This window comes from Antechinus flavipes, chromosome 3, assembly GCF_016432865.1.
Source record: "Antechinus flavipes isolate AdamAnt ecotype Samford, QLD, Australia chromosome 3, AdamAnt_v2, whole genome shotgun sequence".
Lineage (NCBI taxonomy): Eukaryota > Metazoa > Chordata > Mammalia > Dasyuromorphia > Dasyuridae > Antechinus > Antechinus flavipes.
Window position 1 is genome coordinate 610,032,856 of NC_067400.1, and position 25,699 is coordinate 610,058,554.

Sequence of the window (25,699 nt, forward strand, 5' to 3'; positions counted from 1 at the left end):
CAAATTTCTTGCCTTCTCAATGAGGAGGGAGCAGAGGGAGAAAAAGTGTTTGGAACTCAAACATTTTTAAAATGACTATTATAAATTGTTTTACATGTAACTGAGGAAAAATAAAACACTAAATAAATTCAAACATATATTCAGGGGTCCTCAAACTATGCCCGCCAGGGCCAGATGCGGCAGCTGAGGAAGATTATCCCCCACACCCAGGGCTATGAAATTTCTTTATTTAAAGGCCCACAAAACAAAGTTTTTGGTTTTTACTATAGGCCTCCACCAGTCTGAGGGACAATGAACTGGCCTCCTATTTTAAAAGTTTGAGGACCTCTGATATACAGGGTTTAGAACTGCAGGGTACCTTAAAGATCAGAAAGTCCAACCCCTCATCTTTTAGAAGAGGAAACTGAGACCCAGAAAGGGAAAAGACTTATCCAAGATGCCATTGGAAAACTCCTTGAAGGAAGCCCCCCTGGGAAACACTCTCCTTTTTACTCCTTCCAAATCTGTGCCCCAGTGAAGAGCTTGAACAGTAAAAGTAGCTAGCACCTTTCCCCCTCAGACCTTAAGGCAATACTTTATTCAACCCGATCCAAATTAGCAAACATTTATTAAGTAACTACTATGTGCCAGGGACTGGGCTAGGTGTCAAAGATACAAAAATTGGAAACTATGAGGGCATTTCCAGCTCAGGCCTTTGGTCTCATTATTAATGAAAGAGATGGCAACAAATGAGGACAACCTATGAACTGATGAATCCTGGACAAGGGATCCATCCCCCTTCACCTCCGCAAAGAATAAAGATTGAGGATTTTCCCTTAACCTGAATTCCTGACTCCAACTGATTTCAAAATACGTGGTCATCTCAGCCAGAAACTGAAAACTGAGTGGATGCCCATTAATTGGAGAATGGCTGAATAAATTGTGATATATGAATATTATGAATGAATTATGTAAGGAATGACCAGCAGGATAAATACAGAGAGGCCCAAGCCTCCAAGACTTACATGAACTGATGCTGAGTGAAATGAGCAAGATCAGGAGATCATTATATACTTCAACAACAATACTGTATGATGATCAATTCTGATCGATGTAGCCATCTTCAACAATGAAAGGATCCAAATTAGTTCCAATAGAGCAGTAATGAACTGAACCAGCTACACTCAGTGAAAGAATTCTGGGAGATGACTATGAACCACTACATAGAATTCCCAATCCCTCTATTTTTGTCCGCCTGCACTTTTGATTTCCGTCACAGACTAATTGTACACTATTTCAAAGTCTGATTCTTTTTGGACAGCAAAATAACTGTTTGGACATGTATACATATATTGTATTTAACTTATAATCTAACATATTTAACATGTATTGGTCAACCTGCTATCTGGGGGAAGGAGGGGAAAAGTTGGAACAAAAGGTTTTGCAGTTGTCAATGCTGAAAAAGTACCCATGCATATATCTTGTAAATAAAAAGCTATAATTAAAAATATATATATATGGCTCACTGCATAGGGAAGGAGGAAGGGATATATTCAGAAACAAAAGTAGAAAAATATGCATAGAAGGAGAGGGACTGGACCTGTGAATTCTTTGCTCTCAGAAATTTCTTGGTGAAAAAATTCCCTTTAGCAATGCAGGGTCCAGAGAGCTGCCCAGAACACAAATGGTTAAGACATCTGCCCTGACATAATTAGCTTGTGTCAAATGGGACTTGAACCTGAGTCTTTCTCACTTCAGGATGCTTCTCCATCTATTACACTGAAGTCCTTCTCCTAAAAACAAGACATCAATACAATTTTTTTATGTCTATAATAGCGCCCCCCCCCAAAGTACTTGCAAAGATAGTTTTCAATATTCACTTTTGTAAAACCTTGTGTTCCAATTTTTTCTCCCTCTTTTCCCTTCTCCTTCCCCTAGACAGCAATTCTTGGAAACATATTTCCATATTCATTATGTTGTGTAAGAAAATTAAGATCCAAAGGAGAGAAGAACTATGAGAAAGAGAAAAAAAAATGAAACAAAACAAGCAAATAACACAACCAAACTCCCCCCCCTAAAACAAAGGTGAAAATACTCTACTTTGATCCATACTCAGTCCCCACAGTCCTCTCTCTGGATGCACATGGCTCTCTCCATCACAAGTCTACTGGAATTGCCTTGAATCACATTTCAATATAATTTTTAAAAAATTAAATTAGTTGTTATCATTTGCTTGAGTTGCTGTTATTACTAGTGACCTGACAATAGGGAATCCTGCAGAGTCCCCGTGAGAGCCTAGAATGCTGTAATAACAGTGGGAGGGGAGATGCTGGATGCTGTTTAAAGCCCAAACCAGACCATGGCCTGGAGAATCCTGAGCTGGGGGGATAGGAATATTTCAAAGTTTAAAGTTCCCTCCCCGGGAAGGACGGGGGAACTCAGGCAGAGAGTAAGAAGAGGCCAGGCTAGGCCCTCTAGGCCCAAAGGGTGAAGCTTAATCCTCCTTAGGGGAGTTAAGGGGAGGAGTGGGCTCCCTGGGGAAATAAGAAGCCGGACCAGCCTGTCCCAGCTTGTCACGGGACACCCTTCCTGCAATTGTTCCTGGAGGAGCCCGGTCAGTCAGTTGGTAAGCTCTGGCCCAAGGCAGCAGGGGAGCCGTTGTCAGGATCGCCCTGAGGGACTCCTTCCTGTTGTCAGGTAAACAAGACTAGGGTCAGGGGAGGATCCACAAGATCCACAGCCTCTAATGGCCCTCCTCTCCTTCCCTTCTACTACCTGTAGCCCGCTCTGGCCTCTTTAGCTCTCAGGATTCCCAGGCATCTTCGGCCTTCCTGGGAATCCCAGCCCTGCCCAGGAACCCCGGGACCAGGAGGAAGGATCTCCCCAGACAGCCCGGAACAGCGTTGGACTGCCCACGGAGAAGGCGTACCAACCAGCAATGAGAAGCTCCCGGCCATGGTCTACTCTGCCTTGGAGGGTGATGACAGAAAGCCCAAGTTGGGGGATTTCAGCAGGGAAAGTGTTGGGGCAACAGAACCCCTACCCATTCTCCCAGCCTGGAGAGTTAGGCCCTAAACTCCCTCAGACTCTGTGCTTACCCCCTTTCCACTGCAAAGGGGAGGAGACCGACTGCATCTGTCCTCTGCTCTGGCAGGGTCCGTTTGTGCCACGACCAGCCTAGGGCCAGGGAGGGGGCAGTGCCCATGTTGGGTGGAGATGAGCCTAAGCCTTTGGTCAAGGTTGGGCCCAGTCTGGGTCTGGAGTGGTGGCGCAGCTGGGGACGAGCTTAGGGAGACAGTCTGGGAGGGTTTGGCTCTGTTTCTGGCTGGAGGGGGGGGGACCAGCTGGAGGTTTCATTCTTTATCCTCATATCCTCAGCACCTAACACAGTGCTCAGCACACAGTAGGCCCTTAATAAATATTTGTTGACTGATTGATGGGTGGTTTGGGGTCAGCTGGTGATCTCTGACTCTACCTCAGCTGTCATGTGTTTTAGGAGTGCAGAGAATTGGAGGCTGAGCAGGGCAGGCAATGGATGGACCTAGCGCTGGGGGAGATAAGGGCCCAGGAGGAAGAGGAAGAGCGGCCTCTGAGCCTCCTTCCTGCCCCAAAGGCCTGGGGCCACAGCCAAGTGATCAAGGCCATATGGAGGGGCCAGCTGGGCCTGACCAAGCAGCTGCTGAGGCAGGGGGCCGACATCAATGAGAGGTGAGCAGCCCCATCCCGGCCCTCCCCCAGGTATCCCAGCACATCTCTGGTGCCCAGGTCACATGGTGGCTCCAGGCAGGCCAACGGGCAGGGGAAATCTGTCAAGTCCTGAGGTTTGCCCCTTAGAAGCTCTATGACCAATCTCTCTGCTCCCTCCTCTACAAAATCTGGACAATAGCCCTATCCTTCCTGCCTACTATGCAAAGCTATTAGCAAGATTCGGTGATCAATTATCCAATAGTTATTAACTACCACCAGGTGAGATACTCTGTGTGAGAAGTTCTGGAAATGGGGGCTGTCACTAACTTCTACCCCACTATATGACACACTTACTCTGATAAATGTTCCCATGTCACATCAAAAACCATACCTACGTGTGTAACTCCACAAATGACACACATTTTCCCCTTTGGTCCCCATCAAACAATTGTATTTGTTTTGGGCTAATATTAGTTTGTTCTCCCTGGGCAAATATTTCCCTTGCCTCGGTGCTCTGGGGATAGAGAGGTTAAAAATTAGCCACATAAACTTCCCAATGGACAATCTTTGAGTCTGTCTTCAGAGGCAGAGTTGGGACTAAATCCCCAGGTAGCCTCTGAAGTCCATATTCAATGTATCTGGTTCAATCATCAAGTGATAATAAATATCTCAGAAGCTATGGCTCCTCAATACTGAGTTCCTCCAGGACTGGAACACAGTCAGCACTTACTAAATGCTTACAAATTAACAGAAGATACTTTTCATCATGATTATGTGCACACATGTGATTGTGGGTCCACTGGGAAGTAGCTTGTGACAGTCCTTGCTTTTGACATGCATGTTGTTTCCTAGGCTTTGGATCTCAGAGACATCCCTTCCCCAGGTCCATTTCCCATGATTCCCCAAGGTGCTTGGATCAGTCTAACTTCTTTGAACTCATTTGGTTTCTAAGACCTCTTTCAGTTCTGAGACTGGGAAGGAAAGAATGGAGGAAGGAAGGGAAGGAGTAGAGAGAGAGGAAGGAAGAGAGGAAGGGAGAAAGGAAAGAAGAAAGGAAGGGAGGAAAGAATGAAGAAAGGATATAAAGAAAGGAGGAAATAAGGAAGAAAGGAAGGGAAGGGGAAAGAAAAGAAGGAAGAAAGGACAGGAGGAAGGAAAGAAAGAAGAAAAGAAGGAAGAGAGGGAGAAAAAAGAAAAGAAAGAAGGACAGAAAGAAGGAAGTAAAGAAGAGATGAAAGAAAGGCAGAGAGGGAGAAAAGAATGAAGGAAGGGAGAAAGGAAGGAAGAGAAAGAGGAAAGAATGAAGGGAGAAAGGAAGGAAAGAAGGGAACAAAGAAGAAAAGGAGGGAGAAAAGAATGAAGGGAAGAAGGAAGGGAGAAAATAGGAAGAAAGAAAGGATATTAGAAAGGAAGGAAGGAAAAATGAATGAATGAAAGGTGAAAGAGGTTGGAGGTGAAGAGGGGATCAGATAAATTTAAGATTTAGGATGAAATGGGTCTGTTCCTGCAGAAGTCAACGATAGCAAACCATTTTCAAAGATTCCCACACATGCTAAATGTACCTCTTCCATCCACATATGTCCTGGAAGATGGGGAGGAGTCACCTGTTAGTGACTGCTGGGATCTAATTCTGACCAGCAGAATAGTTCATGTCATGATGATACAAGGAGACAGAGAAGCAGTTGCGGTGAAGTTTCTTGAGCTCTTACCTCTCTTTTATTTCATCGCCACACAGAATACGTATTTTCTAAGAACAGCAAGGTTATCGTTGAAAGAAAAGCACACATTCTTTCTCAAGCAATATCTGCGTCAGTAAATTTGTTTTATGACCTTCAGACAGATATTTCTGACTCTTGGGTTCTGTCGGTCTTTCCTTGGGCCTGTTGGCTCTACTTCAAAGAGTAAGATAGAGATTGTAATAACAAAACATTCCTTTGGTCTCTGGTGTGCTGTTTCACAGCTGTGGGGCTGGAGAACCGACCTCCCTCGATGATACAGTCGGCTTTCTGGGTCCCACACTTAAGCGTGGTCCTCAACAGGGAAGGATGAATGAGAAAGAGGAAGAAGCAGGCCTGAGACTTCAGATCCTTTCCCTGGGTTCAGGGTTGGGGAGAGACCCTGCTTCCCTACCTTAGCTATCACCCTCCCTGCAGGGATCCAGCCGGGCGAACCCTGCTCCACCACGCAGTGGTGAGTGGCCACATCCCTCTGGTCCGGTTCCTGGTGCAGCGTGGGGCCGCGGTGGACGCAGCAGATGAGGACCTGGTCACTCCTCTGCACTGGGCCGCCTGGCAGGGGCAGAGCCAGGTGGCCGAGCTGCTTCTGCAGCGAGGGGCGTCAGCTTCAGCCAGGAGTCTGCCAGGTCTCACACCACTGCATTGGGCGGCCGCCCTGGGACACCTGCTGCTGGTTCAGCGACTGCTCGCTCACAACCTGGACGCTGCCAGTGGGGACGTTCACGGGTGGACGACACTGCACTGGGCAGCTGCAGGGAACCAGCTTCCTGTGGTAGAACTTTTGAGCTGTCAAGGAATCTCGATGGATATCAGCTGTTCGGGGGGCCCCTGCCCTGTGCATGTGGCAGCAGGGACTGGGAGAAAGGAGTCACTGCAGTTTCTTCTGATCCGAGGGGCACAGGTCGATGCCCAGGATGGCACTGGAGCAACAGCTCTCACCATCGCCTCGGACCTGGGAGACCAGGAGGTGGGTCCTCTCCTGCTCTGCTTTTTTCTGTTTGTGTAGGCAGGGATGGGATAGGGTGGAAGAAAGGGGACGAGATATCTTCGGCCCAGTTCTCCAGGCTAGAAGAGCATTTAGGCTTGTGGTGCAGTCAGGAGCCAATGATAGTAGAGACGTAGTCTTGGGACAGGGGTATCCCTGGAAATCGGGCAGGGAGGTTGAAAGAGAAGACACTAATGCTGTTCTCTTCAGACTCATTTGGCTTTCTGGAGTCATAGTCCGGGAGAGGTATTGGATTGGCAGAACTACAGGAAAGGGCCCTAGATTAAGAGTCAAGAAGAATAGCATTGAATCTTGGCTCTGATCCTGGCCCTGTGACTTTGGATAAACTATCTTACTCCTCTAAGATTCCTAGAAATTAGGGATTGGAATAAGTCATCTCGAAAGGCCTTTCCAGCCCCAAATGCTGTGATCTTATGCCAAGGAGAGGTTCACGAAGTGGGTGGTAGATGAGAAGATGTCCCTGAGCCAGAAGAGATGAGAGAACAAGGGAAATGATTTAAGAATATAGCTGGAGTTCATGGGCTCTGCAGCCAAGGAGAATATGTCTGTTTAATTATTTGCTAAAAATTTAGCTAGCCGGATGAGAACAGGGCTGGAGTAATGAAGGATTAAGAGGCTTCTCTTGACCTAAGTGGGTCATTGATACTGTGATGGAGATGACCTTGTGGGCTGGGTGATCTGTCCTACTTGCTCTTTCCCTGGGATGGGGGTGGGAGAGGGAGCAATAGAGGTTCTGTTGAACTATAGCACACTCTGGCCTAAGTCCAGGGGAAATCAGACACTTAAGTACCTACTATGTGCCAGGCACCTGAGTTGGGTGTTCCCAGTTTTGAAGACAAAAATGAATTGGTCCCTCCCTCCCAAAGAGGTTAAATTCTGTTGGGGGAAAACAATCTATACTCATATAAGTTAGTTACAAGGAAATCTTGAGCAGGAAGTTACTAGGGACTGGGGGGACCAGTTAAAGCTTCATGTAGGAGGGAACATGTAAGCTGAAGTAAAGATGAAGATGGAAGGTTTTCTGGGAAGGAGAAATCGGTACCAGATGCCAGTCCCACCTTCTCACACGCTAACATTATAATTCTAAGGATTTAGCTAGAATGGTTACCTCCCCAGGCGGGATCTACCTCTCAAGATTCAAGGATCAGAGTCTCCCCCTCCCTATCCTTCACACCTCTATGTGCCTAAGCTTGTGCTATTCATATCTGGGAGGGAAAAGTAGGTGTTCCATCTGTTACAATGACAAGAGAAGCCGGGAGACAGGAGCCTCAAGACTGGGATCTGACCATGTGATTCCAGGTGAATCATTCAATAAACATTTACAGATGCAAAATTGTCATCTCCTGCCACTGTTGAGGATGGCATCGGGGAGGAAAGAAGAAACAGATTATTATAAGGAATAGAAAAGTATGAAAAGTTGAAAAGTTTGAAACGACGTATTATGTGAAAATCAATACCGACGAGGGGATTAAGGAAGGCTCCATAAGCAAGAAAGGTTTTGAAGGGAAGTTTTAAAGGGTAGGGAGGAATTTAGCAGGCAAGGGCCAGGGGAGGAGAAGGGAGGAACTGTACAAATACAGGCATGATGGCAACCAGAGTCCAGTTGATTGGCAAAGAGTGTGTGTGTGTAAGGAAGGAAAAGGAGATGAGCTGGAAAGGCAGGAGGGGATCAGGGGCTGCCCCTTCTGTCTCTTTCCTCACTTCCACCATGATGGTAAAACGTGCCCAACCTGTCTTCCAGGATGGTTGTGGGAAGTCCTATCCAGAGTAGAATGTAAGCTACTTGAGGACAGGGATTTTTTCTTTAAACCTAGCACCGAGCCATGCTTGGAATAGGTGCTTAATAAATGCTTGAGAATTTGAATTCAATATGTAGACCTTACAGTATTAAAAGAACATAACCCACCAACAGCCTCCCTGTCACCGTCATTATTGTCCCTGTGACTCAGTCCTTGCCCTAGGAGTGGTCCTAGTTTGGCTGGGGAACAACTGGGACAGCAGCAGGCAGGATGTGATTAAAGGGTGAGTAACTGGGATCAGGTGTTCAAGGCAGGAGGGGGCTGTGTGGGCTGGAGGAATCGGGAACCTGTGCAAGGTCAAGAGTGAGTCATAATTTGCATCCTGGTCTTCTGCCTCCTCCTTTCTCTCTGTCAGACCAGAAGGGAATAGGATTCTACAAGTCTCATGTTGAGGGGCAGCTCAGGGATTCTGGTGAAAGGGGAGGCTGCTGAGCGGCCTCCCTGAAGTTTAACAAGCTGAACTGGAGTTCAGAGAGGAGTCCTCCTCCCCAGCGCTTTCCACCCGGTCCCCTTCCTGTCCCCAGGTAGTAAAGCTGCTCTTGGACCATGGCGCCAATGGGGAGCTTCCAGACCAACATGGCCGCTCTGCCCTCCACCGGGCCGCCGCTGCTGGCCACCTTCCCGTGGCCCGGCTGCTGGTGGAGAGAGGAGCCTCGGTGGAAGCCCAGGATGGACTACATCTCACGCCCCTGCACCACGCGGCCTTGGGGGGAGACACTGTGGTTGCCAGCTACCTCCTGGACCAGGGAGCAGAGGTCAATGCCGCCGGTTGGCTCCACAAGACCCCTTTGCACTTGGCCATCGAGAAAGGTCACTGCTCTATGGCAGAACTTTTACTAAAGCGGGGGGCCAACCCCAACCTGAGGACACAGTGGCGGGAGACTGCAGAAGACCTCGCTGCCCCGGACAGTCCCCTCAAGACTCTCTGTTCCTTTCAGAAAGGCCAAGAGGAGAGAGGCAAGGCTGGGCAGGACCCAAGCCCCTCTGTGTAGATATCCACCCTGGGGGGCCTGGGTTTGAGTGATCCCGTGTGCCTGGCTAGCTTTGTGGCCTTGGGATCACAGGACTTATGAGATGGCCCCTGGAGATTACCTGATCCAACTGTCTCCTTTTACAGAAGGGGAAACCAAGGCCCACAGAGTACAGTCACTTGCCCAAGATCAATAGAGTAGAGTAGCCCGGGTACTCATCTGTAAAATGGGACTAACACCTGCTTTACCACGAGGAGAGTAAACCCTATAGGGATATATATAAAATGTTGTTGTTGCTGTTATTACTGAGACTCCAGATGAATGAGTATTTTTAAGGTTTGGGTGCCCTTAGGGACTAAATGAAGGTGGGGATTGGGAAATAAGAGGGGGCAGAGCCATGTTTACGTTTTCCTGGGGGAAATGAAGCAGCAGTGACCCAAACCCCTGGACATTTGATCCCATGGCATGAGGAGGGGAAGAACAGGAATCTCTACTTTCTGCCATCATTTTTTGCGGAGTTTTACCTGATAATAGTCAGCATTTATATAACTCTTTAAAGCTTGCAAAAACTTTATATGTATCATCTCATTTGATCTTCACAACCGTGTGAAATAGGTGCCATTATTATTCCCATTTTATAGTTGAGGAAATGGAGGCAGACAGAAGCGAAGTGATCACTGGATCACACAGCTGCTATGGTCCAAGTCATGACTCCAATGTTGTTCAGTCATATCTGACTCTTTGGGATCTCATTTGGAGCTTTCTTCAGAGAGACACGAGAGTGATTTGGCCATTTCCTTCTCCAACTCATTTTGCAAATGCCTGAGGTTGATAGGGTAAAGTGATATGCCCAGAATCATACAGCTGGGAAGTGTGAGGCAGGATTTGAATTCAGGTCTTTCTGATTCTACTTCATCACTTAGCAACCCATATAGATTTGTGGGGGATTGTTAATACATGCTTTTTGATTGACTGACTGATCCTCTGTTTTACCTCTGAGTCCCCATCAATAGAATGGGAACTATCCCTAACTTTGATTCAAGAAATTAAATATTTTTTCTAAAAAAGGATAAACTTACGAGATTTTTCTTTTTTTTTTTTTAAAATAAAGTCATGTTTAAATATATAAATATCTATAACAGATTTTATCAATAACTTAATTTATATTAAAATATAATTCCTTCCTTGCTGATTCTTTTAGAAAAGCTGAGTATCAACAAATATAACCAAAGATGCGATCTTTTTAAACCATAATGGCTGATGTCCAGGAAGGCATGTGATAATTCAAGAGACAAGGGAGCTGTTTAAGGCAGAAAGTGAACTCAATGTCTCTTCCAAACACACTTATCAACTCCCTCTTCACTCTACTCTTCTATTTCACACAATCTCCTTACTCATTCACATCTTTCTTTTTTTCCCTAAGTGACAGCATTTTATTTTTCAAAATAAATGCAAAGGTAGTTTCCGACATTCACCCTTGCACTCATTCACATCAAATCTGTGTGGAATAAAAGTTCAGAAATGTTCCTATTACAATTTCAGGGACTTGTTTATGACTTGGATAAACCCGGTTGAAACTTCCTAGCTCTTTTCAAATTGTCCTGGTATGACAATCATTTTCATTGTCCTCCTTTTCCAGATCCCACAGAAAGTGGTAGGTTTCTAATAGATCTTGATTATTTATCAGACTGATGGTACAGTTAAGATTTATAGGAAAGATCTATTATACAATCTTGTTCATAGGGAAGACAAGGGAGAATAAACATTAAGTTCCTACTATGTATCAGGCACAATGCTCAGCACATTATAAATATTACAACGTGGGATCATAGGAGTAGTGTTCTGATTGGTTTTCTGGAGGTCTTGGAGAAGCCTTCGTTTTGGTAGATTAATCACCACAAGAATAGGCAGATGTTTAAAGTCCAAATCCTTTATTATCTCCTTCATAATCTAGTTTCCTTGCCTGGGGCCCCAGGCCAGCTTGGTCTCAGAGGAGGAAATGCAGGACAGGCCTCCAGCCACCACCAAGGTGGACCATGGGAATGAATGTGTCTCTGAGTCCCACCCTGGCTGACTTTGTCCCAGTTTATATGCTCTATTATAATTAGATCATTACTGAATATAAACCAATCATTATATCACTAGGGAACCATTGTCTTATCAATTCCACTGAGTTAGCACCTAGTAAGAATCCTTGTTTCAAGTACAGCTGGCCCATAACAATAGGATCACAGATTGAGAGCTGGAAGAGACCTTAAAGTCCCTTTAAAGACCTTTCCTAGTTTAACTCCCCCCAATCCTGCTTTCCACCTCTACTTCTGAAAATGGTAAAAATATGAATACTTACAAAACTCTCCTGTCTTAGAACGTAAGCTCCTTAAAAGTAGAGACTCTTTTGATTACTTGTATTTGTATCAAGTCACTTTACCCTGTTTGCCTCGGTTTCTTGATCTATAAAATAAACTGCAGAAAGAAATGAAAAACTATTCCAGTATCTCTGCCAAGGAAAGCCCAAATGGTGTCACTAAGAGATGGGACACAACCGAACAACAGCAATATTTGTATCACCAGAAATTAATCAATCTTTTATTAAGCACCTACTAGTTCCAGGGGAATGGAGGTATCCCAATAGACAGAGCGCCAGGCCTAGAGTCAGGAAGACTCAAGGACTTTGTTGTGTGAAAATCTATACCATGGAAACTTCCTAGCTGTGTGATCATAAGCATGTCACTTTACTCTGTTTGAACAAAAGCAACATCAACATTTACATCTCCAGTTATTAATTGATCAATTAACATTTACTAAGCACCTATTATGTTCTAGGTCATGTACTAAGGCTGAGGATAGAATCAAAAGCCAGTTTGCTCTCAAAGAGCTTAAAATCAAATGCAGACAACACATATAGCAAGCTCTAAATAAATGCTTTTATATCTATATATTGTACACAGCAAAGGGTTTAATCTTATAAATATCCACTTTAAAAAAGTACACATTAAGTGTCTCTTGTGACAAGGCACTGGGGAGTCAAAGACAAAACTGATCCCTGTCTGCAAAATGCTAACATTTTACTGGGGGTGGGAGGTAAGGAGAGGCACACATAAACAAAGAAGTAAACCAATGCAATTTGGATTAAGTGGATAATTTGGAGAGGGAGAAAACAAAAGAAACAGCATTTATTAGGTACCTGCTGTGTGCCAGGTACTGATGAAGAATAGAAAGAGAAAGGTTCCTTTAGGTCATAGAACCCAATCCATTCTAATAAAGCTCAGACTGAAGAGGGTTGGTTTTGGTTAGGGAGGTGGTGCTGGAATCAAGTCTTGAAGGAAGCAAGGGACTGAGACAGGCTATTCAGAGCCAGAAAGGAAGTGCTGAATTCTTTTGCCTAGAATTAAGGGGATATTATGAAAGGGGTCTGGGCAGGAAGGTTAGTGACTTTCCACACCAGGCTTAAAGGCTTATATTTTATCTGACAAGCCTCAGGAGACAGGTTCAAATCTCAGATTTGCCTCTTGCTATAAATGGATAAACTTCATTCAGCCTTGGTTTCCTAATTTGCCAAGAGCAAATGGTCTTAAGGCCTTTCAGCTTGAAACCCAGACTTGTATTTTGGCAAGATTATTTTGGCAACTGTGTGACTGATGAATTAAAGAGAAAAGGATCAAGGAGACCTTTAGAAAGCCATTTCAATAATCTAGGTGAGAAGCTAGCAGGACCTGAGCTTGGGGAGTGGCTGCATGAATGGGGAGAGATGGGAATAAAAGAAAAGAGAATGTTATGAAAATAACACTAATGAGACTTGGCAACAGATAGTGCAGAGATCCTGTGTTACTAGGTGAGGTTGACAGAGAGTGCCTGAAGTTCAGATAAAATTACTCCCTGAGGCAAGCAGGGAAAGGCACTGATGGGAATCAGTTTAATTTTATAATCCCATCCTCTGTGGAAGTCTTGGGAAGCCCCACCTAGCTATGTCCAGCAAACCCCCAAGGTTAAATTTCTCCTATAAATCTGTCCATGGCTCACACTGTCTTTTCTAAATCCTTTTTGGGGTTATAGCCTGCCACTGCATTCTCTGTCACGGTGTCTTTCTCCTTATAGCTAACTTAACTCTATGGATTTAGCCTGTCAGTTAAGGGCAGGATCCCACCTCATCGAGTATTCCCTTTCTCCTGGTTAACTGTGAGTTCTACTAGTGAATTTGTCCTTTCCATTTTCCATTGTTAATTATTAAAATCCTTTTTCCTTGCTAAGGATATATGGTCTTCTAACTCTATTTCATATTTACCATTCCTGGTGTCTACTGTACCGCTTTCATTTTGTCTGTAACCTCTTCTCCCAAATAAACTTACCTTTTGGCAAAGAGAATGGCCATTGTGAATTCTTCATATGATCGAACTGCAACATTTGGTGCCTACATCAATCTCATCATCTGGTACTAAACCCCAAGCACGTCGCTTGGAACTAGGAATTACTACCATGATCACATCAATAGGATGGGATTGATGTAGGATGGGAGAGGGAAAAGGAAGAATTAAAGACGATTTCAAGATTGTAAGAGTAGGTAACTGGAAGAATGGGGTGAAGCCAAATGAAGATGTTTGGATGAGGGTGCTTTTAAGGGGAAGAGAATTAAGTCTATATGGGACATCTCAAGGCAAGACATGCAGAATCAGAAGTATTCTGTGTAGAAATCATAGTTGAGCCCATGAGTGCTAATGAAATCAAGGAGAGAGAAGAGGGAGAGAAGAGGCCCCAATATAGAACCTTGGGACACACACACACACACACACACACACACACACACACACACACACACACACACTCTCCAACAAAGGAGAATGACAAACCATAAAATGGGTAGGATGGCTTCAAGGGATCTCATTGGACATTAAGCCTGACATGCTAATTTTACAGAGGAAGAAACAGACTTAGGGAGATGAATTATCACATAGATATTATGTATCAGAGTTTTTGTTTGATGTTGCTGGCATCAGGAAGGGGAGGCCATGATAAACGAATGAATTGGACTGAAATGAGAGAGGGCTGTGCAAAGTCACTTGTCTCACTTTCTTTTGTACAGCCAAATGGGTTCGGGGGTCAGATATAGCTCAGGATGATTGAGTGGTAGAATGGCCTTTTTAAGCTAAGCTCTTTCCCAGGTCTCAGTTTGAGATAAAACATCTATTCAGTGATTAACACTAAATAAAAATTGAGGCAAAAGGTGGTTCAGTTTGCCTTCACAAAAGAATCAATCTGAGAGAAGACTCAGAGTTTCTGGCCAGAACAGAAACAAATGCTATTTCTACTTTCTCTGATCTATGAAAACCCAAACCATGGCCAAATGAAATGGTTTTTGAATGAAATGACCTATTTTTGGTCAATCAGTGGGAGCCAGAGTGATTTGGGTTTAAAGGAATGGTCAAGAGCTCCATTTGAGTCTCAATGAGCTTTTATCAAAGCCTGGTTTTCCAGAGCTGTATTTTCAAGAAATCAAAAATGAAAACCACACGAGACAAGAATTAACTCTACCAGTTTTCTTGAAAACAAATTTTAAAAATTCCATAATAAGTAGGGAAGAAAAAAAAAATCCAGCCCCAAATGACAAGATGTTTTGCTAAGTGATCAAAATTTAAATTCCTTTGCCAGAGTACTCACATGTGTGTAACTTGCCAATTGGACAGGAAGGGAGAAAAGGAAAAGATGGAAGAGGATTTGTACTGAGGACCCCCAACATCAGAGACTATGTTCTTTCCCCTAGGAAGGAGACTCGGGAGAAAATAGAATCAAACACACCAAAGCAAGAACCTATCTAGGAGAAAGGTTTGTTCAAGTGTCATTAGCTGCAGAGAAGTCAAGGAAGAACTAAGCTGAGAAATGACCAGTTCACTTTTGAGTGATGAGGAAATGAATTAGCACGTCTTATAGCAATGCGGCATTATAAAGATTATATTATGTTATAAACATATAGCTCTTTAAAGCCCTTTTCTAATATTTCTGAATTTTGAAAGGCAGAAGTCCTAGGTTAGAAAGACTTCTGTTATTTTATTCTATCTATATTGGAAAGCAACATGTAAAGGAGCAATTTAGCTGAGTTTCAAGGGGCTCATCTCTAGAAGACGAGGGGATAGAGGGTGGGGGAGAGAGAATGAGGGCAAATGGGGGTGAATTTTGTTTTTTTTTCCTGCCACAATTGTAAATCCACCTTTCCCACCCTCATGCATTCATTCAAATGAAGCAAAACTCATCAACATCCATTCTGCAAGAGGATCCAAAGGTGAAAACCCAGCTGATCCTGGAGCATTTCCTGAGCTGGGCCTAGCCCTGGGGTGCCTTCCCACTCCCTCCTCGCCTGCTGAATTCCCACTTAACCCTTACAGCCCTCGGGTCCCCTCTTCCTCCAGCGGACGACGTCCTTCTCCTGAGAGTTATCGTGGTTGGTGATCCTACGCTGCTGGTCCTTCTCTCCAAGAGGACCATGACGTCAGGAAGGGGGCTGGGCAAAGTCAGCGGCCTCACTTTCCCCTCCAGCGGTCAGTTAGATCAGGAGGAGCGGATGCTTTCTCTACCTTCTACGCCGGGAGGCCGAAAAGCTCAAGTTAAAGTGTATTCCGCGCTTTAGAGTTTGCCAAGCATCTCATTTGGTTCTCACGGCCAGCCTGGGAGGCGATGCTTTGTCCCTATTTTACAAATGGGGAAGCTGAGGCAGGAGGCGGGGGCAGGTGGCCCAGAATCCCGCAGCTAGAAGGCCGATTTGCATCCCGGATGCCTTCTCCAGGCTGGTTTGTCGCCTGCTTTCAGCATGGAGGGAAACGTTAAAGCCCATGTAAACGCTGGTGAGAATCAAGACGAACCTCTGTTCGGGGGGCAAGAGGGAGCCCGGAAGCTTCCGGAGCAGGGGAGTGACCGGCTGCGGGCTGGCCTAGGGGGCCCATTTTACAGATGTGGCCGCCCCGAGTCCGGCTCGCTTTCCCTTTGGACGTTCTGATATCTCAGTGCTTCACTGCACATTCCGGGAAACGCTAAACGCTCAGAGAAGGGACGTGTTTGGAAGCGCCCCGGTAGGAGCCGCAGCCTCTCAGGTCCTTCCCCAGTCTGAAGGAGAGGGGAAAAGGAGAAAGCGAAGAGCTCCATTTTCCAGAGGAGTAGAGGCTGCGGGCTCCACCCTCCGCCCCGGAAGTATCTGCGGTTGAAGGCGGAGCCTCTTCCGGAAGTGCTCGGCACACTACTTCCGGCGTCCTGTACAGGGGCCGCCACCTGGAGTTGTCGCCGTCCAGGCTAACCAAGGAACCATGGTGCTGCTCACGGCGCCGCTGAGGGTGCGCGCCCGCCTCACCGACCGCTACTGGCGGGTCCATGATTTGCTGCAGCACGCCCGGGTGAGCGCTCCGGGCCTCGACTCCCTTTTTTTTCTAGGGCTTCTCTCTCCGCTTCTAGCCTCCGAGGCCCCTCCTCTTCCTCCTCTCTGTAGCTCCTCCCCCTCGGTCTCCTGAGGCCCCTCCCTCTGACTCTTTGGTCCCGCCCCTCCTGAGATCCCTCCCCTCCTCCTTGGCTCCCCTTTTCCCTCTCTTCCCCTCCCTTTTTAAAGCTCCTTCCTTCCCCTTCCCTACCCTCTCCGTGGCTCCTCCTTTGCTATTCCCTTAACCCCTGCGTCCCCCCTCCCTTTCTCCACGGCGCTTCTTCCTCTGAGGCCCCTCCCTTCTCCATAGCTCCTCCCCCTCCCGAGTTTCTTCCCCTCCTCCTTGGCTCACTTTCCTTCTCCCCTTTTAATCTCCTGAGGCCCCTTCCCCTCCTCTCCCCTCCCCCCGGCTCATCCCCTTCTGCCCCCTGAGGCCACCAGATCTCTCAGGAACGCCTTGGAGTCGGGAAGAGCAGAGTTCAAATCCAGTTTCAGACAATAATTACTGTGTCTTCTTGATCCCACTGGGGGTTGGTTTTCTTACAGAGGTACTGGAGAACTTGGCCATTTCCTACTTTTGCTCATATTGCAGATGGGGAAACTGAGGCAGACAGGATGCCTCGCCCAGGGTCACCCAGTCTGAGACTGATTATTCTTCCAGACTCCAGGCCTGTTGGTCTCTCTTAGCAGCCTGGGCACGTGACTTAAAAAACCCCCAAACCTGTTTGCCTCAATTTCCTGAACCATCAGAACACCTATGTCCCAGCTCTGTTGGGAGGATTAAATGAGAGAGTAGTTATAAATGCGCCTAGTAAATGTTTGTGGCCGTTTAACTGGGGTTCTTTGCCTTTTGTGTGTCCTGGGCTTCAGTTGGCAGCTGCTGAAGTCGCTGGAGATGGGTGATGGTTTTAGCTCATAAATTAAATGCATAGAATTACAGAGGAAATCAATTCTATTTCAACACAATTATAAAAGTGTCTCTTCAAGAGTGTGGATGCTCCGGGTTAAGAACTCCTGTGGTAAGGACACTAACCGTGTGGCCTACAAGTCACTTCGCCTGTTTGCCTCAGTTTCCTTCTCTGTAAAGTGAGGCTAGTAACAGTCCCTCCCTCCCAGGGTTATTGGGAGGACCTGTTGAGAAACTAATTGCAAAGTACTTAGCACATCCCGAGATGGTTCTGCGCCTTAGGGATCCTTATTGTTACATTGTTGTTTTCGTTAGTTGCCGGACACTAAGTGAACTCTGTGGATACAAAGAAAGAAACAAGGAGCCCTGCCCTTGGAGGGGGCGGGCAGAACATAGCTCATGAGTAGGTCCCCCCACTCCAGGGAAGGGTTCTGGTGCCCAGTGCCACCTGAGGAGTTTTGAAGGGGAGAGGCAGGTTTGGAGAGGAAGGCTGATTGGGAAGTGTCCCCGGTGCTTGTGCCGGGCTGGGCTCTGGGAGGTCAAAGGAAAGGAACAAGAGGGGGGCGCCGCCATCCACATACGAGGTCAGTGCAGCACAGATGGAGGGTCAACCAGTGGGGAGCCGCCTCTGAGAGGAGGGAGCCTCAGGAGACTGGAGACCTAGGAAGGGTCTGGCTTCTTTTGTGTTTGATCCTGGAGACAAAGGGAGCCACTGCAGCTCATTGAGCAGGGAAAGCATTTGTCAAGCCCCTCCTGTGGGGCAGGCCCTGGGCTAATAATAAACTCATTTGATCCTCACAGCACCCTTGGGATTGTTAATCCCCATTTTTACAGTTCAGGTCACTGAGAGAGTCAGAGGTGAAGCGACCTGAAGGGTCCCACAGCTAGGAAATGTCAGAAGGGCTGACTCCAAGCTCAATGCTCGCTGCAGCGGGGGACAAGGGCAGATCTGCCTCTAGGAAAGTGGCTTTGGCAGCGCTGTCAGGAGTCGGGAGGGAGGGGGAGATGCTCCTGAGCAGAGGGTGGTGAGTGCTCCTGGAGGGGGAGGACCCACAGCTGGAGGAGTGGGGAGCAAGAGCTAAGATGCGCTTGGCGGGCAAGGTCTGGCCATTCCTGCCAGGTTTTCTGGTCTACCTTCCCTAAGTGCCTCCTCTGGGCCCTTTCCCTTCCCCTTCCCTCTGCCCTCCTTTGTCCCCCTGGAGTCCACCCCTCTGCCTCACCCCCGCCCCATCTGCCCATCCGTCCTTCCCTTGCCCTCCATCTCTTCAGCTCCCTACCATCTGCTGGTCTCTCTGCTCACCCTCCATGGCTCCCTTTCTCTGGCTTGGGTCACCTCTGTTCTCTTGTTAGATCCCTCCCCTCCCCCCAGCTGTTCCATCTTTGTATTCTGCTCCTTCCCCGCCTCAGCCCCATAATTCTCCTCCTTATTGCTCTGAGTCCCTCCTCCCTGCAGAGTGTTTGGGAGGGTGTGTTTTCCCGAGTGCCTTTGACCCCTCTGGGAGGGGAGCTGGAGGACCGCCCCCAGACAGGCCCCCCTGGGCATAATGATGAGGTCTGCCCCTCTCCTTAGGCATTGCCAGCCTGGATGCTCTGCCCATTCTCTGGCTGTTCAGATCTGTGGGATTGCGTATTTTTGATGGTGTGAGAGGGCTCTGTTTGCTGGCAGGGGACGGGAAAGCAAAGGGCACGTCCAGAAATGGCTGGAATGTGAGAACAAAAGGTGTCCCTAGTGGGGAGAGAGCAGCGGGGCTCCTGGTCTGGATGTGGGGGATGAGGTAGCTGCCCCTGCCCATCCCCCCTGTGATTGTTGCATCATCACTGGTCTCACTGGAGCCTGAGGCCGACTGCGGGCTCTGGAGCACATGGGGCTCCCTTGCTGGGGCTTAGCAGGCTGCTGCCTCTTGAATGTGGGCATCTTCCCTCGGCTCTGGACGTGACCGGCTCGTCCTCCCTCTAACTTAGCACTTTCGGGGAAGGAAGAATCGCTGTTACCGGTTGGCCGTCAGGGCCGTGAACAGAGCCTTCGTGAAATGTACCAACGCCAGGAGACTGAAGAAGAAGAACATGAGGACGGTGAGTCCGGGGGGCTGCAGGGGGCGGAGCTGTTCCCACCCGCACCTGTTCCCTGCCCGCACCAGCATGCGGGGCTCCTGCCCTTATCTCCCTTCTGTCCCAGAGGGGACATCATCATCCCTCAGTCCCGAGGCTTCTGGGCGCTGGGAGTGGCTGCAGGGAGCTGAGACGGTGGCCGCTGTTTTAATTTAGATCCTGTAGACTTTTCCTTGGGACACAGGAGTGCTCGCCTGGATACGGCTGCACAAATAAGATGAGGCGGGTCGAGATCATTCTGACCCCCGTGGAGAGGGCGAGCAAGCCCTGCTCCTCCTGGGCCTCTGTGCCTGCTGTGATAGGCGAGTCTGAGCCAGGGCTCCTCACCCTGGTTTCTGTGGAGGCAGAAGATCAACCAGAATCAATTCGGGCTTTTTCTGTACAATCTGCAGGGAACTCATTTCTGCATTTTCTGATTTCAGCTTTGGATTAACCGAATCACAGCCGCTTCCCAAGAACATGGCTTGAAGTATCCCTCGTTCATTAGCAATTTAATCAAGGTATGTTCCAGTGCTTGCGGTAATTAGGTAAAAGCATGACACCAGCTTTTGTGGCTCCAGGGCAGTCACAGGTCAAGGTAGTTCCACATCAGCAGCTCCCATATACCATTGCAACCCGTTTTCTGTTCCTGAATGTTGGAATTCATTTGGTGGGGATTGCATGTACAGAGACATCTTTGTTCCTTTCTCCAAAATCCCCAAAGGAGCATTTCAGAAATGGAAAACACGGTACATGGTGGGGTGGGGTGGGCCTTGCCTAATCCTCTGTTAGAAGGAAAGGTCAGATTGTCATTTTTCTTGGCTTTAAAAAATGGTAATTTCAGGAGGAAATGGATCTATAGGCAGGGGGTGGGGAGGATAGGAGAAGTTATTCAGTGAGTTTTATACATTGAAAGAACTTAGGAGGTTCCTCCCAGGCTTGTGTTTCTAAGAATGAGGTCAGTGCTCAGCTCAGCCCAGCCGGCCCCCCAGGAGGACGTCGTGGTCACTTTCTGAAAGGCACATTTCAGGCAGGTCCGTGTCAGATCAAACTTCAGCGGTTTTCCTTGGCAAGAAGCTGAGGTCTCCCTCTCACAGATGCTAGGCTCAGGGCATCAGCACACATGGGTTTTGTTCCTTGTTTCTCTACCAGCTGGGTGCTGGGCACCCGGGTCCCTCTCTGCCTCATTGCCTTTATGAAAATTTGGCCCCAGTCCCACCCCCTCCCTCAGCAGTCCCCCCAACCCCAGAGTTTTATTTGATAGCTCGTCTTCTCCCAGAGTGCTTGGTGGGGCACTCTCCTTCCCTGACCCACACGTGGTACCTTGTGTCATGTCCAGATGGGGCTGGGACCTCTCCCAGGAGATGGTCAGCTGGTCAGGGGAGGGACTCAGTGTTGGGGTTAGAGCTGCAGGCTGCCAAAGGGGTGGGGATGCATAAAAGGGACACAGTCCCGTAGAACAAGGCCAAGCTTTCATGAGATGCCTTTGGGCTGCGTGCATGGTGTACAGGGCAGGACTGGGTGTCAGGAAGATCCAAGCTTCCAATCTTGCTTCTGACACTTGAGCAGCTGGGAGCCTCCAGACAAGCCTGCCAGCCTCCCCTGTTTCCTCATCTGCAAAGTAAAGGCTAGTACTCCCCGAGTAGTTGTGAGAGTCAGACGAGGTCCTGCTGTATGTGCTCCCTACTGTTCATGAGGAATGGGAAAGCACTGACAGACTTGAGAGAGCTACCTGAATGTCAACTACGAAACACCACAGTGCCTGGATCCACAGGACATGGAAAGATTTCTAAGAGGCTGGCTGGGCCTGCTGGTCCAGGCACTCCACTCTTGGTGGAGAAGTCCCTGGGACAAGGCTTGGGGCCTCCTCACAGAGGCCTTTCCTTGCAGTGGCTCTGGGGGGACTCGCCCAGCTAAGACGTGGCCTTCCAGAAGGGAATTCAGCACAGAGGCTTCTTCCACATTGACATGTTGCCCCTGTCTGAGTGGGTGTGTCCCCTGCGTGGGAAGTGTGTAAGCACATGTAGGGGTTGGGCCATGTGTGTCCCTCTGTGCCCAGCACCGGGAAGATGGGCTGGTCCTCCCTAGGCTCTCTCCCTCCTCCCTTTAGGCTAAAGATTTCAGGAAGGGTCTTGACCAGGGGGAGTGGAGAATGGCTGGGGCAGTTGGGGGACTGGAGAAAATGGACAGAATGCTTTTTGGAGCACCTTGGGATATTTTCGGTCGGTTGGAAAATAAATGTAATCAGAGGAGGGAAAAGGAGGGCTGTTGGCAAGTATTGAAAGGGTAGTCATTTGGGCAAGGGATTAGATTTGTTCTACTTGGCCCCAGTTGGTCAATCCAGAAACATTTATTATGCACCTATTACGTTCCACCTCAGTGGAACAGGTACAGAGAGCTGTTTTGGTTTAATGTGTGTGAACTTATTTATAATCAGAGTGGTCCAGACATGGAAGGGGCCTCCACCTGAGGGGGTGGAGGGTGTCCCCTTCAGTTACGGCCTTCCACTAGCATATGACCTCTGGTCTTGTGATGTCACTGTGTGACATCATTTCTTTTCTCCCCAGTGTCAGGTGGAACTCAACAGGAAAGTCCTTGCTGACCTAGCTATTTATGAACCCAAGACTTTTAAGTCCTTGGCTGCTTTGGCCAAGAGGAGGAGAGAAGAAGGCCTCGCAGCTGCGCTGGGGGACGAGAAGGAGCCGGCGGGGATATTTTCCCGGGTGGTACATTATCAGTGAAGGCGCTGGAGCCATGGCCACCGCCAGCAACCAGGCGCTTTGCCCAAGGGAGGACTTGGGGTAACTGTCAGTTACACCAATAACAACAATGAGCAATGTAAGAGCTCCCTCAAACTATTCCAGTTCTTTTGTAATCGTGTCTTTTCACATTTCAGGAACACAGCAGAAAGGTAGCTGGGCTTTTACCAAGTGGGAGGATGGGGGAGCCCTTTTCACGCTGGAAACTCTAAAGGATTCATTCCTTAGGTTTTCTTTTAAACAAAGGGCAGACTTTACAAATGTATTCTGGAAGAGATTATCAAATAAAGTTTTTATAACAGAATTGATCACTATTGTGGGTCATGCCCTTGGCATTCCGATCACTTCTTGGCTGTCGGGGTATTCTTGGGGCGTACCATGCTTGCATAAAGAAAGAAGCACCTCCTGCAAACCCAGCCTGGGTCGGGGAAGGAAGCAACCTGTTACTGACAGTTCATTCTGGGGCTGCTTTAAAATGGCAAATCATCCAACCTGAAGCACACCCTGCTGAAGATGATATTTTAAAAAATAAAAATAAAAATAAGTTGACAAGCACGGGGATGACAAAAAGCACTGAAAGGAATTCAGGAATGAAATTCTTCAATTATTCACTTCACTGCCACAAGCATATATTCAATGCCTAATCCGGGGCAGCCCCTGTACCACAAGAGACTAAACAAAATTGCCTCCGGGCACGCTTTCTATAGCCACTGACATCTTTGACAAACTTTTTTCCCCCTTTAAATCCTAAAGAATTTGGAGTTTAGATATTTAATGTATGATTGTATTCCCTAGAATCATTGCCTGTTAAGAGGGCTGGACTCCAAGAGGTGCTGGATCCAGTAGAACTCTGGGTTCAAATCCTGGCTGATACTATGTAATTTTGGAAAAGTCACCGTGGAGTTTGTTTCCTCCTCTGTGAAGTGAGGAATGATGGTGAGATATCATTCCCTGGGTAGTTAGAAGGCTTAAAGAAATATAAAGCATCTAAGTCACTTCATCTGCATTAAGGTGATGTATTAACACCTGGGAGATACCAGGTTTTCTGTTAAATATAATTTTCCAAACAGGTAGCTCACCTTCAACCAATCACTACCTCTATCCAAGCCTCAGTTCCCTCATCTGTAAAATAAGTCTTAGCTTCTCTTTGAGATCCAACTCTGGATGTTAGTTTAAGGTCCTGTAAAAACTCCCCCAGCTCTTATGTATTTAATTCAGCAAGCATTGTTTATTGTTTGCAATCCAGACGATGAACATTAAGCACTTAGCATGTGCCAGGCACTTATGTTTCTAACTGATGTTTGCTTTAGACACAAAACCTCCCAATAAATTCATTATTTAGAGCTAAGCTCCGGCTCCAAAAAGGATAACACACTCAATTAAACTGCCTAGAAATATGCCAGCATATCTGCAATCTTACTTATACTGGTAGTTTGTCCTTTTTCTAAGAACTTGAACAAAGTGTTTTCACTCTAAATTGTACCAGCACCCTTAGTAGTCAGAGGTTGAAGCTTTATGGCCCTTTATGGAACTGTAGTCAGGGATGTGTGACCCTTTTAGCTCTATCAGGATCCTTCTCTTGGAACCTGCCCCATATCTGTCCAGATTCTGCCCGTTTCTTATTTCTTACAGATGTGGATGCAGCTTTCAAATCCTTTGTTTCTCTGGAAATAAAATTTTTCTGGTCTACATACTCCTTTCAGTCTTCTTTCTAGGATGTACTAGATAGCGATAACAGTCCTTTCCTCCCTCCCCTTTGTCCCCTAATAGTGCTGGGGCTCAAAGATGTATGTAAAGGTGAATCTTTAAGGTAATGTATATATGTTCATCCTGGAAGCTTGATCCATCTCTGGCCTATTCCATTAGAAATGACCTTTTGCTCCTTTATCCTCTGCCCTCTGATTAGATGTTTCTCTCAGAGCTTCTCTTTGTCTCATAAACAGAACTAAATTTTTTGCTATTTTTTTTTTTTTTTTTTTTTGTTAAACGAACACTTAACTAAGCTATGTGACTATGGGCAAATATGTTTGCTTCAGTTTCCTTATCTATAAAATGGACACAATAGCACCTATCTTCTTGGGTTTTTTGAGATTCTAGTTGTAAAGTGCTTAGCACAATACCTGGTTTTTAAATAAATGCATATTCCCTTTCCCTTCTCTATAAAGGATTGTGTAATTTGGAGGTGCTGTCCTTTGTGTGATTGTGATATAAAATCAAAAGGCATTATATTTTTAAAAGTGGAGTGTTGATCATTTTTATATCCCTGTAATGTCCAGTTTGGTGGCTTTTCTCACTACTTTCAAAATGTTTCCCGTATGGAGAGAGCAACTCACACATCAATGTACCCATTTACCCACATCCTCTGGAGTGATGAGTTTTCCCATATCTGGCAATTCCATTTAATTTGGGGCAATACATGGAATTATCCCTTCTTGAATTTTATGCTGTAGATAATAGTTCACACATATAGCATCTCATCTGAATTTTATGCTCAGGAGTGACCTGTGAGATCTGAGCTTTAAGGCGGCTGTGTGGAGTTTAAGATTGGGGAGAGGAAGAACTGGAGGCAGGGTCACCAATTAGGGCTGTTACACATCTCCAGTGATGAGCTAAACTAAAGGGTTCAGAAGAGACATGTAGAGTGTGGAGGTTAGAACCTACAAGACAACTGGTGGGGCTTATGGGAGGCAGGAAGAATCAGGTTTTTTTTCAGCCCTGGACACTGGATCAGTCACTTCATCCTAGATACTCCCTTCCCTCAAGTGGAAGATCTCGCAGAGGCTACTCACCTACCAAAATTTTTTTGTTTTGTATTGTTTTTTTGTCATGAACCCTTTTGGTGATCTGGTGCTATCTACGGTTCTTTCTTCAGAATCAGGTTTTTAAGTTAAAATATATTGGTTACAAAGGAAGCCATTATAGAAAATTACCAGAATGTTAAAAAAAAAATCCATAGACCTCAGGGTTAAGAATTCCTGATCTAGTTCGACCTCTTCCTTTTGGATGGTGGTGCCTTCGGCGCCCAAAACATGGCATCTGCTTACTAAGTTGCCGGGCACTTTCTTGTGGGTGAAACTGCATCTGGTGTCGGGACAATCGGAGTCCAAATTCTGCTTCACCACTCCGCAGCTCTCTGCCTGTTTTCTGCCTGTTTGCTCAAAAATAAAATGGGGATAATAGCACCTCCCTGCTAGGGGGGCGAGTTTTTATTTGTGGCACGGAGTTTTTATTAGACTCTGAGCTCTCCAAGGGGGATGAGGGAGCCCGTCTTTGCCGTACTTGGCATTTCTAACCCAAGCACAGTAAACTGGGATATGGGAGGTGATTATTTAGTGCTTACTGACTCGGACCGTGAAAGTGTTTTGAAAAGCTCA

The 25,699-nt window shown here is 46.8% G+C and overlaps 2 protein-coding genes across 3 annotated transcripts; both read left to right on the top strand.

The window, feature by feature from the left end:
- The first annotated feature begins 2,296 nt into the window (after positions 1-2,296).
- Positions 2,297-13,540, top strand: ANKRD65 (ankyrin repeat domain 65). 2 transcript variants are annotated; one of them, XM_051988828.1, is made up of 5 exons: positions 2,297-2,676; positions 2,761-2,956; positions 3,476-3,687; positions 5,820-6,369; positions 8,732-13,540. In XM_051988828.1, the coding sequence occupies exons 2-5, from the start codon at positions 2,918-2,920 to the stop codon at positions 9,197-9,199; spliced, it is 1,269 nt and encodes a 422-aa protein (XP_051844788.1). In that variant the 5' UTR covers positions 2,297-2,676; positions 2,761-2,917; the 3' UTR covers positions 9,200-13,540. The 2 variants fall into 2 exon arrangements, with proteins under 2 accessions (XP_051844788.1, XP_051844787.1); XM_051988827.1 differs by lacking the exon at positions 2,297-2,676 and having other exon boundaries at positions 2,683-2,956.
- Positions 13,541-14,029: 489 nt separating this feature from the next.
- Positions 14,030-22,629, top strand: MRPL20 (mitochondrial ribosomal protein L20). The gene is made up of 4 exons (XM_051988831.1): positions 14,030-16,551; positions 19,441-19,551; positions 20,010-20,087; positions 22,134-22,629. Exons 1-4 carry the CDS (start codon positions 16,465-16,467, stop codon positions 22,305-22,307), a joined length of 450 nt encoding a protein of 149 aa, XP_051844791.1. The 5' UTR covers positions 14,030-16,464; the 3' UTR covers positions 22,308-22,629.
- The last annotated feature ends 3,070 nt before the right edge of the window (positions 22,630-25,699 follow it).